Source organism: Erithacus rubecula (assembly GCF_903797595.1).
Source record: "Erithacus rubecula genome assembly, chromosome: 19".
In the NCBI taxonomy this organism is placed as follows: domain Eukaryota; kingdom Metazoa; phylum Chordata; class Aves; order Passeriformes; family Muscicapidae; genus Erithacus; species Erithacus rubecula.
This window is the reverse complement of record NC_136671.1, coordinates 11,607,299-11,623,569: the sequence shown is the minus strand read 5'-3', so window position 1 is coordinate 11,623,569 and position 16,271 is coordinate 11,607,299. Positions and strand designations below refer to the sequence as shown.

General features: G+C 56.2%; 1 protein-coding gene across 16 annotated transcripts in view; it reads left to right on the top strand.

The window, feature by feature from the left end:
- NCOR2 (nuclear receptor corepressor 2) overlaps nucleotides 1–16,271 on the top strand; it is a 222,085-nt gene that overhangs the window by 197,189 nt on the left and 8,625 nt on the right. For all 16 annotated transcript variants that reach the window (XM_079322088.1, XM_079322093.1, XM_079322087.1 and 13 more), the window contains 15 exons: nucleotides 463–566; nucleotides 2,770–2,920; nucleotides 6,235–6,387; nucleotides 6,763–6,849; nucleotides 7,272–7,546; nucleotides 8,310–8,673; nucleotides 9,401–9,628; nucleotides 10,021–10,266; nucleotides 10,376–10,525; nucleotides 10,916–11,050; nucleotides 11,149–11,311; nucleotides 11,807–12,231; nucleotides 14,439–14,582; nucleotides 14,701–14,819; nucleotides 15,085–15,278. In XM_079322088.1, coding sequence (XP_079178214.1) covers nucleotides 463–566; nucleotides 2,770–2,920; nucleotides 6,235–6,387; nucleotides 6,763–6,849; nucleotides 7,272–7,546; nucleotides 8,310–8,673; nucleotides 9,401–9,628; nucleotides 10,021–10,266; nucleotides 10,376–10,525; nucleotides 10,916–11,050; nucleotides 11,149–11,311; nucleotides 11,807–12,231; nucleotides 14,439–14,582; nucleotides 14,701–14,819; nucleotides 15,085–15,278 — 2,938 coding nt within the window. The remainder of the gene's footprint in view (nucleotides 1–462; nucleotides 567–2,769; nucleotides 2,921–6,234; nucleotides 6,388–6,762; nucleotides 6,850–7,271; nucleotides 7,547–8,309; nucleotides 8,674–9,400; nucleotides 9,629–10,020; nucleotides 10,267–10,375; nucleotides 10,526–10,915; nucleotides 11,051–11,148; nucleotides 11,312–11,806; nucleotides 12,232–14,438; nucleotides 14,583–14,700; nucleotides 14,820–15,084; nucleotides 15,279–16,271) is intronic.

The window sequence follows — 16,271 nt, the reverse complement described above, 5'->3', positions numbered from 1 at the left end:
TGCAAAGGTTTCTGGTTTGTGAGCACCCCCAGTGAGACAAGCTGGGAGGCTGAGTGCAGTGGGCTGGCTCCAGCCCAGGACAGATCTGTGTGAATGAACTCCAGCCACCCTGAGCTGCATCTCACCACAGATCTGCTCTGATCACATCAGGAGAGGCTGAGCCAGGCTGTGCTTTCTCCCAGGCTCATAAATCTGCCTGGCACCTCCACAAAGACAGCAGGGAGCTGATAGCCTCAAAATACCTGTATTTTACCTCCTTTCCACCCCACACTCACAGGGATGGGTTTCTCAAGAGACTTGGTCCAGAGGGTTCTGCAAGGCTTGGGATTGAACACTGACAGCTCTTGGAGGGTGACCCAGTACCACAGAGCCTGGGTCAAATCCTGCACTTGGCCTCAGCCCATGGGTTTTGTGCTGAACAGCAAACCCACCCCTCAGCTCACAAGGTTCTGTGTCCTGCAGGTACTTCCCTGAGCTCTGCCTCTGGAGGAAGCATCACCAAAGGAACACCCACATCCCGACCCCCTCCGGAGTCGCCCATCACCTACCGAGGGTCCATCACACACGTAGGTCCCCTGTGTCCCCTGGGTGCTGGGCGTGGGCACTGGGGGTCTGTGGGGCACTCTGGGTGTGCAGGGCAGGGCTGTGCAGCAGCTCTGTGATGCTCCCACCCCATGGAGCCCCTGCAAACAGCCCCACTTGGGATGGCACAAGCTGTGTCCCCTGAGTGGAGACTGCAGAAGGGAGAGCCCAACAAACAGCAATGCACCTTACAGCACCTTTAAACCCAGCTTTGTCTTTTGTAGCTCTCAGGAACAGAGGCAAAAGCAGCTGTAAATGGCTCTGGCAAGGTCATCTTGCCAGGGCAAAAAAGTGGAGCAGAGCAGAGGAGATGGGTGGACAACCCAGGCCAGGTGCAGGAGGGAGGAGTGAGGGGCAGGTGAGGTAGCAAGAGCTCCTGCCAGGGCTGAGCCTGCTGTGCTGGGGGTCCTGCCAAAGGCTCTTCTGCAGGAAGATACTTTGGCCTTAATCTCCACCATCCATCTTCAGAAGAGCAGCTGGCAAGCGGGCGATGGTTCCTTGCAGTGTGAGTTATTGCTCATCTGCTAACAGAGCAGAGAGCATTAAAAGAAAAATCTGTTTCCCGTGGGGATTTTATCTGGCTATCATTCAGATATTTAAAGACACTCAGACTCCAGTTTTTGTCTGCCTTCTTCAAGGAGGATGACCATGTTTGCTTTGGCCCTGGGGACCTGATCCTGAGTCCTGGCCCAGAGCAAAGGCTTAGCTTGCCTGGTGCCCTGTGTCCAGCAACTGCCAGGAGTGGGTGCTCAGGGGCTGTAAATAATCAGAGCAAACACTTGCTCCATCCTCTCAGATGCTCCTGCAGCAGCTGTGGGCAGCAGTGGGTGGGCGTGAAGGACCTTGAGCACCATGTGCCAGTTCAGGAGATCAGCAGAGTTTGTTGAGACACTGTTCTGCATCCAGTTAATGAATCCAGCCAACTAATGAATCCATCCAGATTCCTTTTTTTTGGCTTGGGATGAAGGTACCAAGCTCAGATGCAGGGCATTGCCTGGCTCCCCTGCTGGCCCAGCAGCCTGCATCCCTCTGCTCCTGCTGGGGAGGAGCCCCCTGTTCTGGCAGCAGCTCCTGGTACCAGAGCTGATACTTGATCTCACATTAGTCATCCAGTTCACAGGAAGCAGATCTTGAATATATGCTCTCTGCTCTGAAGCCATCTGTCATCACCTGCTTTCACATCCCCTTGGAGCACATCTGTGGAAGGGAGGTGACTTACCTGGGGCTGGGAGAGCCATTACCAGGTGCCCAGATCCACTGGAAGGGTGAATGACCAGAGCACTGAACCCACACGCTGGCATGTCCTGGTTTTTGGGGACTGCTGCTACTCTGAAGGCTTGGTAAAGAGCAGGGGTGGGGAAAGAGCCTGAGTGGCACAGCCTGGAAGCACCAGCAAAGGGCATCACATCCCCAGGGCTTCCCCAGGCATCATTCCCAGGGCTTGCTGGGGTGACAGGTGTCAGTCAGGAGTGTCACTCTGACAGCATCATTGTGCCTTCCCAGAGGTGGGGAAGGGGGACTGTCACCCCATGGCACTGACAGGACAGTAGGAAGGGGACAGGACATCCTCAGGGACATTCAGCTCTGTGTGTTTTGAGGGGGATCTGGGGGCAGGTGCTGTGAGCTGTGTCTGCTGTGGTGAAGGAGAGGTTTCAGTTGACACTGCTCTGTGCTGTTGGAGAGGCAGGGCAGGCTCTGCTCCCCGAGCTGCTCCAGGAGGGGTTTGTTGTCCCGCCGGGCGCGCTGCCAGCCGCCAGCTCCCGCACGCAGGCAGCTCACTGAAGGTCACACTGCTGCCAGCAGCTGTGCTGGGCGGCCAGGACAGCTCTGTGGCACCCGTGCCAGGCTGGGGAATGGCTGCAGGGAGGAAGCTCATGCTGGAGCAGTGCCTGCTGTCACTAAGGTGTCCCCGGGGGAGCACCAGCCCTGTCCCCCAAACCAGGCAGCAAAACACGCAGGGGTGAGAGTTGCTGTGTTGGAGATCTGTGCTCTCCTCATCCCCTGCCTCTTCCCAGCAGCCTCACACAGATCACGTCCCTTTTTACCGCTCCTCGTTAGCATGCTCATCAATAATTAAGCTGCAGTGCCTGTGTGGCTGCGGCGGGTGCGGGGCTCCCTGCAGGAACAGCCTGTCCCCACACAACTGCCTGTGACTCTGTTAAATCTGGATCTTGGTGGCTTTCCAAGGGCACCCCGGCAGAAGTGCTGTACAAGGGAACCATTACCAGGATCATTGGAGAAGACAGCCCCAGCAGGGCAGAGAAGGCGAGGGAGGATGCCGTGCCCAAGGGACATGTCATCTATGAAGGGAAGAAAGGCCACGTGCTGTCCTACGAGGGTGAGTCTGATCCTCTCTGCCTTTTTAGGGCACATGTCAGGGCTTTGTGCCACTGTAGCTGGGATTTGAGGAAAGGCTGACAAAGTACAACGGTCCAGCTTCATGTCTTTGCTTCCAGTGTTTCTCTCCCTTCCCACCCTGGTGCCCTGTGTCCATCTGTCCCTTGTGGTTATTTTGTTTGAGAGATGGCAGGCAGGGTTGCAATGATTTTGGGAAACAGGGAACAGGAAAGAACCAGATAGGAAGGTGTTATCTTTATCCCCACCACCCTGTCCTGGAGGGGGACTGACTGAAAATACTGAGAGCACTCCCAAACTCTTGGGCCAAGGTGGACTCAAAAACTTGCAAGATGGAGGCAAGTCAGGTAGTTCAGCATAAAGGTTTATTTGGATGTCAGATTCTCACCTGTGTTGACTTGGGCACTGTGAGGCTTTTCCAGCATGGGGCTGCCCTGCAGGAATCCTCCTGGACCCAGCCTCAGTGTCTGCTGAGTTTTGCTAGAGCTGTTGGAGGTGGTGAAGCCATTCCTGCTTCCCACCAGGAGCCTGTCTGGGGATGTGCTGGCTGCTGCCCCACCCCTGCAGCACGGGAAGGTTTTTCCTTGCTGTGTTAGTGGTACCTGCAGGTGGTCACCAGCTGCTCCTGCCTGCTCAGCCCATCTCAGCACTGCCCATCAGAGCTGCTCTGCGTGTCCCAGTGCCTCCCATTGGAGATGAGCAGATGTTGCTGTCTGGTGAGGCTGGAAACAGCCCCATTCCTGCCCTTCACCATGGTCTGGGTCATCCCTGTGGAGCTGGACTCTGCTGCCTTGCACCTCTAGTTGACTCAGAGCACACTGGTGTGTGCTTTGGTGTGCACAGGGGTGGCTGTCCTCATGTGCCACTTCCCTTCTCAGTTGAGTTTGGAGATGACTAAGGAGCTGATCCTGACCTCAGCAAGCTGCTGTGCTGCCTGAGCCCTGTGCCTTGCTCCCTGGGACACAGTACCCATGCCACCTGCCTGTGGGCAGCCTTTCCTCATGCCCACAAGTGCAGGCAGCTTGTTTCATCATGGGCTGGGTTCTCTTATCCAGGGCTGGAGGCACAGGGTTCAGGTCAGGCCATGGGGACAGCTCTCAAACTCCAGCTGATGTCACCTTGGTGTGTGTCCTGGGGCTGCAGGGACCTTTCAGGCCAGGGCTCTGTGCTCTGCCTCTCTCCTGCCACATGGAAACTGGCTCATAGCATGTCCCCCTGGGTCCACTGTCAACTCTAGCCCAGATAAGAAATGTCACCGTGCAAGATTTGTGCCTGGATGCCCTTTGGGACAGTTGGCAAGGCTTGCACCAGGGAGGCACAGGAAGTGTTTCAGGACTTGTTTGTGCAAGAAGCTATTTTAATCACCTCTGCCCGGGCTGGGGGTCGAGTGAGGCTGATCTCAGAAATAGCAGCATCAGGGAGAGATGGGGAGGGCTCCTGGCACTGAGGCTGCCCATGCCAGAGCTGGGATCCCTCTCCAGGCTACGAGGGAGAGCTGCAGACCAAACTCTGCCCTGTTGTTTGTGTCAGCTCCAGTCTCCTTGGCTGTAGCCTGTGTCCATCACCTCTCATGCTGCCCCCCATGGACACAGATGAGGAATTAATTCCTTCCTCTCCCCAGCAGCCTTTTACATGCTTGATAGGATTTATCACATCCCCAATGATCCCACAAGCTGCTGCAGCCTTGCCAGCCCTGCCTCTCTCCTTCCCCCTGTAAAGCCCAGCAAGCCTGAGCAGCCCAGGAACAGAAGAGTTAAAAAAAAAAATTAAATAAGAAAACTGAAACTGTTGGTGATTATGAATTTTGGCAAGCAGAAAAAAAATTGCAAATTCTTTAGTGTCATGAGGGTGCTTAAAATAAAAGAGCTGTAATGAGACGAGATCCTGTAGCATGTGTGAGCTGAATTGTGCTAGATTGGTTATTCTCATCCTGCATATGATTGCTGATGGCTTCTGCAAGGCGAGGGACGTGGGTTTGGAATGGTTTTCTTTCTGTTTAGTCTCTCTTCTCCCTCACGCCCTCCCCCTGCTTCCCGTGGTACAAAGGGTGCCTGGAGCACGTCCCCTCCTGCACAAGGGCTGGTGCAGCAGATGTGCCGTGATGACAGGGTGCAGGCACATCACCCACATGGTGCTTGGCTGATTCTGAATGTCACCCCCGGATTTCTGCTGTCAAATGGAGCTGAAGCAAAGGCTCAGGCACGGACCCCCTCTTGTTTCCCCACACACAGCCCCAAACACTTTGTGGATTGAGTGGGTGCTGATTGCGGAAACCAACAGTGGGTGTGAAGTTGTAATAATCCCATTTTATTAATTACTGCTTTTGCCAAGGAGGAGTTTTGTTCCTGGTTGTCCACAATAGAATGAATGTTTTTAACTTGCCTGCTTTCTCTAATTGTACAACAGCCTTCCTTGCCCACAAAGAGGAGGATCAGGGCACTGGCAATCCTTGGCAAGGGCAGCCTGGCCAGGGATGATGGGCAGAGGCGTTTGTCTCTCCTAGCTGACATCCTGTTTGGAGCTCATGGCACAAACCCGAGGCATCCAGCTGGATCAGGAGCTGCTGAATTCACAGCTCAGTGCACATGATGGGTGCCCATTGCCCGGGGTGGGTGTGATGCTGCCTGGCACAGGCAGGGCTGTGCTGCTGCTGGGGCTGCAGCTCAGCACAGATGGCCAGGGCTTGTTTGCAGGGAACTCGCTCCAGGTTTGGGTCAGGGGTCTCTCCTCACTCTAGCACTCACTCCATCAGTCCTGCTTTGTCCATCTCTCCCAGTTCCTATGTGTGCTCTGTGCTGTTTCCAAGGAATCATTCTCAGCTTTGCTTCTCCTCCGTTTTCCCTGATTTTCTCACCCAGGGAGTGTCTCAGCAGATGTTTAGGCTGGCCAAGATCCCAAACAGTAGGTGTCTAGCAAAAATCAAAACAAACAGGGAAAAAAAACCAGAACTCCCCAGACCCAAAGAGCCAAGTTCAGTGGAACTGCAGCTGCTCCCACTGGCTCAGGACTGTCCTGCTGCCTGCAGGATGGCCCCACCAGGGGGAGAGGGGATGGGACACGACAGGGTGGATGCTCCTACCCAAGAGGGAGACACAAATCTGGAGTCTGAGGCAGACAGGGAGGGGAGAAAACACCAGCTGAATTTCCTGGCAGCCAATCCCGTGCAATGTTTCTGGAACTGCGTAGCAGTGGCTGATGCTGGGTGGGATCTGACCCCTCAGCAATGCACACAAACAGCAGTAAACACCCTCTCTTGGCCCTGCTGCCTTTCCATGCCTCTTGGTGTTCCCCTCACAGGTGGAGTTGCTGCTTCTCAGTGTCCCAAAGATGACAGCAGGAGCTCTGGAGCTTCCCACGAGCCCACAGGAACCAAGCGGACCTATGATATGATGGAGGGGAGGATCAGCAGGGGCTTATCAGCCCGTGATACCTTATCTACCAGCATTGAAGGTGGGTCTGGGTGGAGCCTTTCACCAGGGTAATGTCAGTGACCTGTGGAGATTTCACCTTGTCTGCTGTCTACATGATGCATCTTCCTGTGCCAGTGTTCTGGCAGTGGTTAGCTGGTATCCCAACAGGGCAGCATCTGACCTGGGAAAAAACAGAATGTAGACTGGCCTGTTTGCCTTGAGTGTCTGTCCTGGCAGACCAGCTCCAGGAATTAAAAAAACAAAAACATCTTTCTAAAAAATAAATAAATAAATAATTTAGAAATTGTTTGCATTTATCCTTGTTGTCCCAGGCATCCCTGGTAACACTGTCATGTACTCATTGTGAATTAATTCCTGTGTCACAGCCTGACTTTCCCTCCTGGGTCTCTTACAGGTCTCATGGGTCGAGCCATCCCTCCAGACAGACACAGTCCCCATAACCTGAAGGAGCAGCATCACATGCGAGGCTCCATTACACAAGGTAAAACTGAGCACAGGATGGGCATGGGCAGGGGAGCATCTCACATGCATGGCCCCTTGTTCTCATTGTCAGGGTGGGACAGGAGGAGGCAGGGATGGGCATGTCAAGGTCCAGTCAGATCTTTGCAGCCCCTGCTTTGTGCTCAGAGATTTTCAGTCTACCAACATGAATTCTGCCAAAGTCAGGGACAAAATTGTCAGTGATTGGCATGAAGCAGGTTGAAATCAGTGTGAAATGAGTGCAGGAAGTGGTGGTAGATGTGAGCTGCATTGGTGGTATAGCTGCTCTGTGGGCTCAGCTGGGTACCAGTCCCTGAGTTACATGTGTTGACTAGAGACCCCCTAGAAGTGAGTATCTGCAGGGGGACTGGGAGCCCAGGGCCTGCCTGGGGAGTCACCTCTGCATCCATCATCTGCTTGCAGGAATACCTCGGTCCTATGTGGAGGCCCATGAGGACTACCTCAGAAGAGAAGCCAAACAGCTCAAGAGGGAAAACACTCCACCAAGGGACTTATCTGATGCCTACAAGGTTAGATCTCACGATCTGACTCCTCTAAAAATGAAATCAGCCCATGAAGACCTGGTAGCCACGGTGAAAGAAGCAGGAAGATCAATCCATGAGATTCCCCGGGAGGAGCTGAGGAGGACACCAGACATCTCCCTGACCAGGCCCCTGAAGGAGGGTTCCATCACACAGGTGAGTGTGGAGTGAGCAGCAGGTGAGGTCAGTCCTGCTCAGACTGCTGCCCTTGCACAGACCCTGGGAGCCATTCCCAAGGGAAAAGGGTTGTGTTGCATCACTGGTAAGAACTGATGCTCTCCTTGGGTGCAGGTTGTCCTGCCCCATCCTTTGAAGGGATCCCTTCCAATCCTGTCCATCCTATAATCCTTCCCTGCAGATAACTCAAAACCCAGGGAAGCCCTGTCACGTTAAGAAAGCAATGATCCATCTGGATGTGTAAATAAAAGGGGACAAATTTGCCTCTTTTTCAAGGTCAGAGTCAACTCGGTGCCCTCAGCATTTGTGACTCTGGGTGCACATAAACTTGGTCTCCTCCCTTCATGGGCAAGTGACAACCCAGCAGGGCCAATAGTCAGGATGAAACATGGCATGCTGTCTGCTGCTGGTCTCCAAATATTTGCAGGGTTCCCATGGCACCTTGCAGTCCTATCCCATTTCACAGTGTGTGTAGGAGAGAGGCGTGATGGGCACAGCCAGCCTTCAGGCAGTGACTCATCATCATCCTGTTGGAGCACAACAAGACATGCAGGATGGGCCCTCCACCCTGCCCTGTGCTGAGTGGGTACTTTACTCTGCCAGTGGCTGTTGGACTGAGAAAACTTTGTGTTTTGACCCACTAACGAAGCATCCTGAGTCCTGTAGAAGCTCAGTGGGGTGCAGTCACTGGGCTCCTTCTGTTCTAAACCCCTTTGATGTCCCCTGTGCCTCCTGTCCCCAGGGTACCCCTCTGAAGTACGACAGCAGCTCTTCCTCCTCGAGTACCAAAAAGCACGACGTGCGCTCCATCATCGGCAGTCCCGGCAGGACGTTCCACCCTGTGCATTCCCTGGACGTCATCCAGGACCCCCGGAATCTGGAGAGAGCTTACGAGGAGAGCCTGAAAAACAGGCCCAGCCCTGTGACAAACTCGGGTGGCTCCATCGCCAGAGGGGCTCCTGTGATTGTACCTGAGCCGGGCAAGCCCCACCAAAGTGCCCTGGGCTACGAGGAGCACCAGGCAGGGCACAGCACAGCCTTCAGCAGCCACCTGCACCGGGGCTCTCCGGTCTCCACGCGCGAGTCCACGCCGCGGCAGCACGAAGGTACTTGGCACAGCTTCCCTGGGATGGTAAACTCCATGGTTTATCCCTGATAGCCGAGCAGGGAGCTGTGCAGGAGGTGGCTGCTGACCCCACCTGCCCCAGCAGTTCCCAGCAGGTGCCTGTTGAACCCGTTCCTCCCCCCACGCCCACGGCTGACTCACGGCACTGGGGTGGCTGCCAGGGATAGCTGGGGCTCGGCCTGGGCTGCTCACACTGTTGAAGTGAGGGTGAGGACACCTCACCTGCACCAGGGTGACCAAAGGGAGACTTGGGCCAAGGCTGGTGAAGCCATTGATGTTTCAAAAGTGTCCTCCCTGTCCCAGCAGTGGCCCACAGCACTCTTTTTTCCATAGGCGAGCAGGAAAGTGGTGTACTTGAGACACTGGGTGGGAGATGTTCACACTTCTCACTAACACCTCCTTGTGCTGAAGAGCCTGGCAGCAAAGCTGCACCACCATCTGCTTGTGCAGGCCAGGGTGAATGCACAGATTGCCCAGCATGGATGTGCTGGGGTGGAGGGATGATTTGGGAAAGGCCTCTCTGCCAAGGGACAGCTGAGACTTGGCCCACTCGACCTTGGTGGTGTAACAGGGAGGAGGGAAAGGTCCCTGGAGTTCAGGGCAGCTACGATTGTCCCTGTGGGACACGCTCGGCCAGAGAATTCCCTCAGGGACAAGTCTTGGCCGCTGTGCTCCATCTCTGACTCATTTCCTTCTGCTCCCTGCAGGCAGCATCACTGCTGGGAAGCCAGTGTCCCAGGACAGAAAGATCCCCCCCACATCGAGAGAGCTCAGCAACTCCAAGTCCCCGCACGCCCCCGTGCCCGAGCACCACCACCCCATGTCCCCCTACGAGCACCTGCTGCGCGGCGTCAGCGGCGTCGACCTGTACCGAGGGCACATCCCGCTGCCCTTCGACCCCGCCGCCATCCCCAGGGGAATCCAGCTGGAAGCAGGTACCTCACCTGGGGGCACGGAGCTGCTTCATTTCTTGGAAAGGTTCTGCTGGCAAAAGGCGAACGCATGGCATAGCAAGGGGTTTTTTATTGAGATTCTAACCAGTGAAATTGTAAGTTGGGAATTATCTAATTGCTTTAAGATTTTAGGTGAGAAAAGACCAATCATTTAGTGAAGTTAAAGACCAGTAGAAGTCCTAAATGATAACAGGGGAGGTGAACATTTGTCTGACATCAGCCATCCTAAGAAAAAGTTTCATTGTCTCAGGGTATGAGATCCCAGATGCCCTTTTCAGAGACAGCTGTATCATCCACAGGGGCCACACTGTTATTTTCCTTCTTACACTCCCAAAATCTCTGCGGCTTCACATCTTCACCCTTTTCTCTCCCAGCTGCTGCTTACTACCTGCCGAGGCACCTGGCTCCGAGCCCCACGTACCCACACCTGTACCCCCCGTACCTCATCCGGGGCTACCCGGACACGGCGGCCATGGAGAACCGCCAGACCATCATCAACGACTACATCACGTCGCAGCAGATGCACCACAACGCGGCGGCCACGGCCATGGCGCAGCGGGCGGACATGCTGCGCGGGCTGTCGCCCCGCGAGCCCTCCCTCGCCCTCAACTATGCAGCAGGTGCTGCCAGCACGCTGCTGCTCGGGGAGCAGGGTGTGGGAGGAGGAGGAGGCTGGGTCAGGGTGCACTGCCAGCATCGTCCTGACAATCCTCTTGATTCTCTCCGCAGGCATCATCGACCTGTCCCAAGTGCCACACCTGCCTGTCCTTGTTCCCCCTACCCCTGGCACCTCTGCCACCACCATGGACCGCATCACCTACATCCCTGGACCCCCCCAGACCTTTGGCAGCCGGCACAGCAGCTCCCCGCTCTCCCCAGGTAATGCTGGGGGATGCTTTTCCAGCAGAAAAATGATTGAGCAGGACGATCGTAACCAGTCCAGCGTGCCTGGACAGTTTGGGATATCCCAAATTAATTCTCACTCAGGGACTGACTCCCTCTCTCTCTGCTTGTTGAGGGCTTCCTTGCTTTTCCCCCTTCCTCCCCAAAGCAAACAGCTCTGTGGAAGGTCAGACCCTGGAGACAGCTATTCCATGATTTGTCTGGGTTTTGTCGCGCTGGTTGCCCTCGTCTGTGCTGCTCCAGGTGACCTTGGATGCAGCCATTCCTTATCTGCTCTGCAGACACAGCAATGTGAAGAGCAGGCAGCATTCCCAGGGGGAGCTGCTGTGTCTGCAGCCCTCTCACTGCCTCTTGGTCGGGTTTCAGGAGGGCCCACACACATGACCAAACAGTCGGGATCGTCGGTGTCCGAACGGGAGCGGGAGCGGGAACGAGAGAGGGAGCGTGAGAAATCCATCCTAGCCTCCACCACAGTGGAGCACGCGCCCATCTGGAGACCAGGTAGGCTGGGGAGGAGTACATCCTCCACCCTGGGTGGAAGGTGGGGTTGGGGCTGTTGGACAGAGAGCTGAAGAAGCCCTTCCTCGTGCTGTCCCCAGGTACGGAGCAGTCCAGCAGCCGTTCCTCCTCGCACTCCCACAGCCACCAGCACTCTCCCGTGTCCCCCCGCACCCACGAGACCATCCAGCAGCGCCCCAGCGTGCTCCACAACACGGGCATGAAGATCATCTCCTCGGAGACCCCCACCCCCTCCGTCCTACGGTACGTTCCCCCCCGTGGTTTTCAGTGCTTGGCTGGATGCCTGCACCAGCACTTCATTAATGAGCATCTCTGAGAGGAAGGGCTGAGAGTTGTTTTCCCTTCAGTCTCAGTGGGAGCAGGATTGGGGCTTTCAGGGAGGTTGTGATGGGGAGAGACCCCCAGTTCTTTTGCTTTTCCTGGTGGCTTTTCCTGCTGCCAGGAGAAAAAAGTAGGAGTGTGCCTGTGCCTAAATACAGGTATTGCTTCTCTTGCTGAGGATTGGTGGTGGAGCTATCGAGGTCTCTGGGACCTGTCCATGGGTTTTGTGTTCTCCAGTCAGTGCATTCAGGCCCAATAGCCTGTGGCCAGTTAACTGTGGTGGAGTTCCATCCAAACCTTCCTCACTGGCCCTGCATGGCCTGGACTGGGCAAGGCTGAACACTGAGGCTGTGGTAGCAGCATTCCCTTTCCCCATGTGCTTCTCTCACCTTGTCCTTGCCTTCCTTTTCCTTCCAGATCCTCCTCCACCACCACCACGTCACCCATCCGCTCCGCCGCCTTCCCCTCGGCCTCCACGCTGCGCTCCTCGCTCGGCGCTGCCGACGGCTACGCCACCCCCCTGGAGCCAGCCCTGCTGCAGAAAGAGACCCCCAGGGCCCGGGACAGCAAGGCAGAGCGAGCCCAGACTGACAACAACTACACCTCAAAGCTGCCCAGCGGGGCCAGCCTGGAGCAGTCGCCTTCGCCCATTAAAGCCGTGGAGTCGAGAGCTTTGCCCGCCTCCTCTGGTTCCTCCCACCACTATGGCAGGGGACAGGGGAAAAGCCAGCAGCACCACCACCCTCTGGACCAGCAGCACGCAGCCTCAGGCTCTGAGCAGCACAGCAGAGAGAAGAGTCACAGCAAACGCTTCATGCAGGAGCAGGAGCTGCGAGCACTCGGTAAGGCCCCCACAGCAGCAGCAGCTTCATGGTGGGATTGCCATGCACCAAGTGTCTTGTGGTGAGGGGCAGCAAGAGAGAGCCTGGCTGGTAACCACTCCTCTAGTGATGGTCAGAAATTGGAGGGCAGAGGTGAGAGAGATTGTGGCCTGGCACCCATTTTATTTCACTATTTCTTTATTTTTAGTTGCACATTTTGGATATTGGAATCCATCAGCTCCCTGAGTGTGCTTGTCCTTCTGCTTCCTGGCCCTTGTGTTATTCCAAACCTTTTTATTTCTGCTTGTTTTAAGGATCTTCCCTTCTTCCACCCTCTTATTGCCAAGTCTTGTTTTGCAAACGTTGTCCAGTTCCTGGTATTGGTTTTTACAGACAATAGCCATTTGCTAATTTTGATTTCCCCATCCTTAGAAATTCCCAAGCAGTCTGTAAGGAACAGTTGTGGGTAATAAATCAAAGGAGCAAAGCAGAGATCTGGGATTGTGAGCGTGACAAGGCTGCTGGCCACCAGACAAGCACCTCCCTGCTCATGAGCTGCAGGTCTCTGAGGGCTCTGGGGGTCTCAGCTTGGATGGATGGGGTCCCTGTGCTCGGGGTGACCTCACTCAGGGTCCTGGTGCTGGGTGCTGCCCAGCTGTGCTCAGCAGCTGTTTCCAGAGCAGACCACAAGAACCACCTCAGAGGAATCTTGTGTAAGACACTAAAGCACTGGGATTAGTTATTCCAATAGAAAGTGTAGGGAAGGTCTGGGTCATTCTTGATGGGAGCAACCTTCAAAAGCAACAAGCAGCCTGTGGGGATTTGGTGGGACCCCATCTTCAAGTTGCAGCAGCTGCTTTGGCCATGAGTACTGGGAGTTTCTGTCCCTTCCCCTTCCTGTAATCCAAGGATGGAGAGGATATGGCAGCAGGGCTGGGGAGAAGAGCTGCATCCCACCCCACCCCTCAATCATGTCTAGTCCTGGCACCTTCTAGCAGGATGTTCCAGCACTGTGGATGTGCCTCTGCCTGTGGTGCACTCTGGCTCAGCTTTCCCCACTTTTTCCCTGCCACCTGTACTTGATCCAGCTGAGTGTTGTGCTGTAGAAAGGGGCAGCTCTGGTCTTGCCACAGAGCTTACAGAAAGAAGGTGCTGTTCCTCAGGTCCTGACTGTTGGTTGGGGACCTTTCCAGAGCAGGACACTTAAATTTGGGTGAATCCAAAGTGTGGTCCCTTCAGTGCTGGTGTGCATGGGGTAATGGGGGGTGCTGCATCCCCATCCCTGGTGCAGGGAGGTTCTCCATGGAGTCCCCCCCTCCCTGTGCCTCAGGTGCAGGGAGGAACCCTCCAGCAGTGCTGTGGGTCCCCTGCCACTTTTGCCTGCTGAGGGCAATCTCTAGGAATAGAGCATTAGGAGGGTAAAGGTCTGTGGAGGCAGAGGCTGTGTTGCCAAATGTGCTTGGCTGGAGTGAGGCAGCATTTGCCTCCTCCAGGGCCCCTCCATCCTCTTCCTCTCCTCTGCAGACGCATAACCCATCCATGCCTCAGTTTCCCCTCTCTGCTGAAAGGTGATTGTTGTCCCTCACTGCAGCTCTACCTGCTTTGATGCACTTTCAGTCTGTGCAGAGGCTTGTGTGGACTTGCTGGACTTTTCAGTGGTAGGCTGGTGGTTGAACTCAATGAGCTTAGAGGCCTTTCCAGCCTAAATGGTTCTATGAGTCTGTGCAAGGTGTTCAAAAGCAGAGAATGGTCCAATTTTGCCCCTGTAGTTTGTGAGTCTACTGTCTCTGGAGAGGCATCTGGGGCCTCCAGGGTCTCACATCCAGTTTTCAACTCTCTGGTCCTGGCAATGCTGGGCTTGGGGCTTTGTTTTATAATGCACTTGGAGACCTCCACTGTGTGTGGGCATGGGGGGGAGTTCAGTGGATGGAGAAAATGGGGAAACAAACTGGGAGCCTGCAGGGGTTGGATTTGGTCTCTGGGTGTGATGCTGTCACTGAGAGCTGCTGAGTGTCCAGTTCTGCAGGAATGAGACATCACCTCTTCACAGCAGCCATCACCACAGCTGGACATCAGAGGTGGCCCTGCAGTGTGACCTGCCAGGCCTTCCCTCATCTCTTTCTTCTTCCACTTTGCTGAACGTACAACTCCACCCAGAAGGAATGGTGGAACAGTGCTGGGGAGAAGCTGAGTGAGCTCCTGTTTTTAACTCCCTCTGATTTCCTCAGGCTTTCATGGAGGCTACAGCCCTGAGCGGATGGAAGCCGTGAGTCCCGTGAGCTCGCCCAGCCTGTCCCACGAGAAAGGGGCCAAGCTGCTGCAGGACTCAGACAAGGGCCACGGGGAGCACGACCCGAGGCAGAAGCAGCAAGGTGAGAGCAGGGGCTGGCACAGGACAGCCCAGGCTGGCTGAGCTCCAGAGCTGGGATGGCCTTTGAAGGAAGGGACACAGATGTCATCTGATTGCTGCTCTGTCCTTGGTGCCCCCAGGCTCGCTGAAGGCTCCCGAAGGCGCCCACCTGCAGCACCCCCAGTGCCAGCCCCTGCAGTCCAGCCAGAGCATCAAGGGCATGAACCAGCGCGTGGTCACGCTGGCCCAGCACATCAGTGTAATTACCTCACCTCATTCCCCTTCCTGCTGGGGCTCCAGGGGGGAGGGAGGGGCTCAGGGAAACATCTGGTGGGGATGGGCTGGGAGTGATGCTGGAGACCTCAGCTCCTCTAGCTGGGGGCTGGAGAACAGAGGGCATCACGAGCGTGCAGCCCAGATATTTGTGTCCCCAAGAGGCAGAATTTCCATCTGCAGGGACATATCACCCCCTTCCCCTGCTGCAGAGGTGGGAAGCAGCCACATTGCCGTGTTTCCTGGTGCAGGAGGTGATCACGCAGGACTACACGCGGCACCACCCGCAGCAGCTCAACTCGCACCTGCAGGCTCCGGTGTACTCGTTCCCCGGCGCGGCGTGCCCGGTGCTGGACCTGCGCCGCGCGCCCGCCGACGCCTTCCTGCAGCAGCCCGAGCACCCGGCGGCCTCGCGCGTGTCCCCGCACGGCGAGGGCGGCAAGCGGTGAGCCCTGAGCCTGACTGAGCCTGACTGAGCCGGCCCTGAGCCCACCCTGAGCCCAGCCCTGAGCCCGCCCTGAACCCGGCCTGAGCCCGCCTGAGCCAGCCTGAGCCTGACTGAGCCCGCCTGAGCCAGCCTGAGCCTGACTGAGCCAGCCCTGAGCCCACCCTGAGCCCAGCCCTGAGCCCACCCTGAGCCTGACTGAGCCAGCCCTGAGTCCCCCTGAGCCTGCCCTGAGCCAGCCCTGAGCCCGGCCTCAGCCTGACTGAGCCAGCCCTGAGCCCACCCTGAGCCCGCCCTGAGCCCCCCTGAGCCCGGCCTGAGCCTGACTGAGCTCGGCATGAGCCCACCCTGAGCCCAGCCCTGAGCCCACCCTGAGCCTGGCCTGAGCCAGCCCTGAGCCCGGCCTAAGCCTGACTGAGCCGGCCCTGAGCCCAGCCTGAGCCTGCCCTGAGCCAGCCCTGAACCTGGCCTGAGCCCGCCTGAGCTCGGCATGAGCCAGGCCTGAGCCTGCCTGAGCTAGCCCTGAGCCCGGCCTGAGCCTGACTGAACCTGGCCTGAGCCTGCCTGAGCCTGACTGAGCCAGCCCTGAGCCAGCCCTGAGCCCTGAATCCCCCTGAGCCCACCCTGAGCCCCCCTGAGCCCTGGGGTGGCACGGGGCAGGCTGGAGGTTGGCATCGCTGTGCCAGGCTCAGTGATGTGGGGATTCCCTCCTGGCACAACCCAGCTTGAATCAGGAAAACCTTAGAAATATGATTGCCTAACAAAAGAGTTTGGGAATATGGAAAGTTAAGTGAGATTGAGGTGAAAGCAGTTTTTGACTGAGTGACTGAGAGCAGCAGTGTGGATGCCTGAAGGTCTTCTCCCTTTGTTATGATAAACATACCAAAGAGCAGCAGAGACCCTCTCCTGGCATGACAGGAAGGGTCCAAGACAAGGTTTAGAGATAAAAAAATAGTAAAACATGGTAATGTAGCAATTCCTATAGGTTGTATG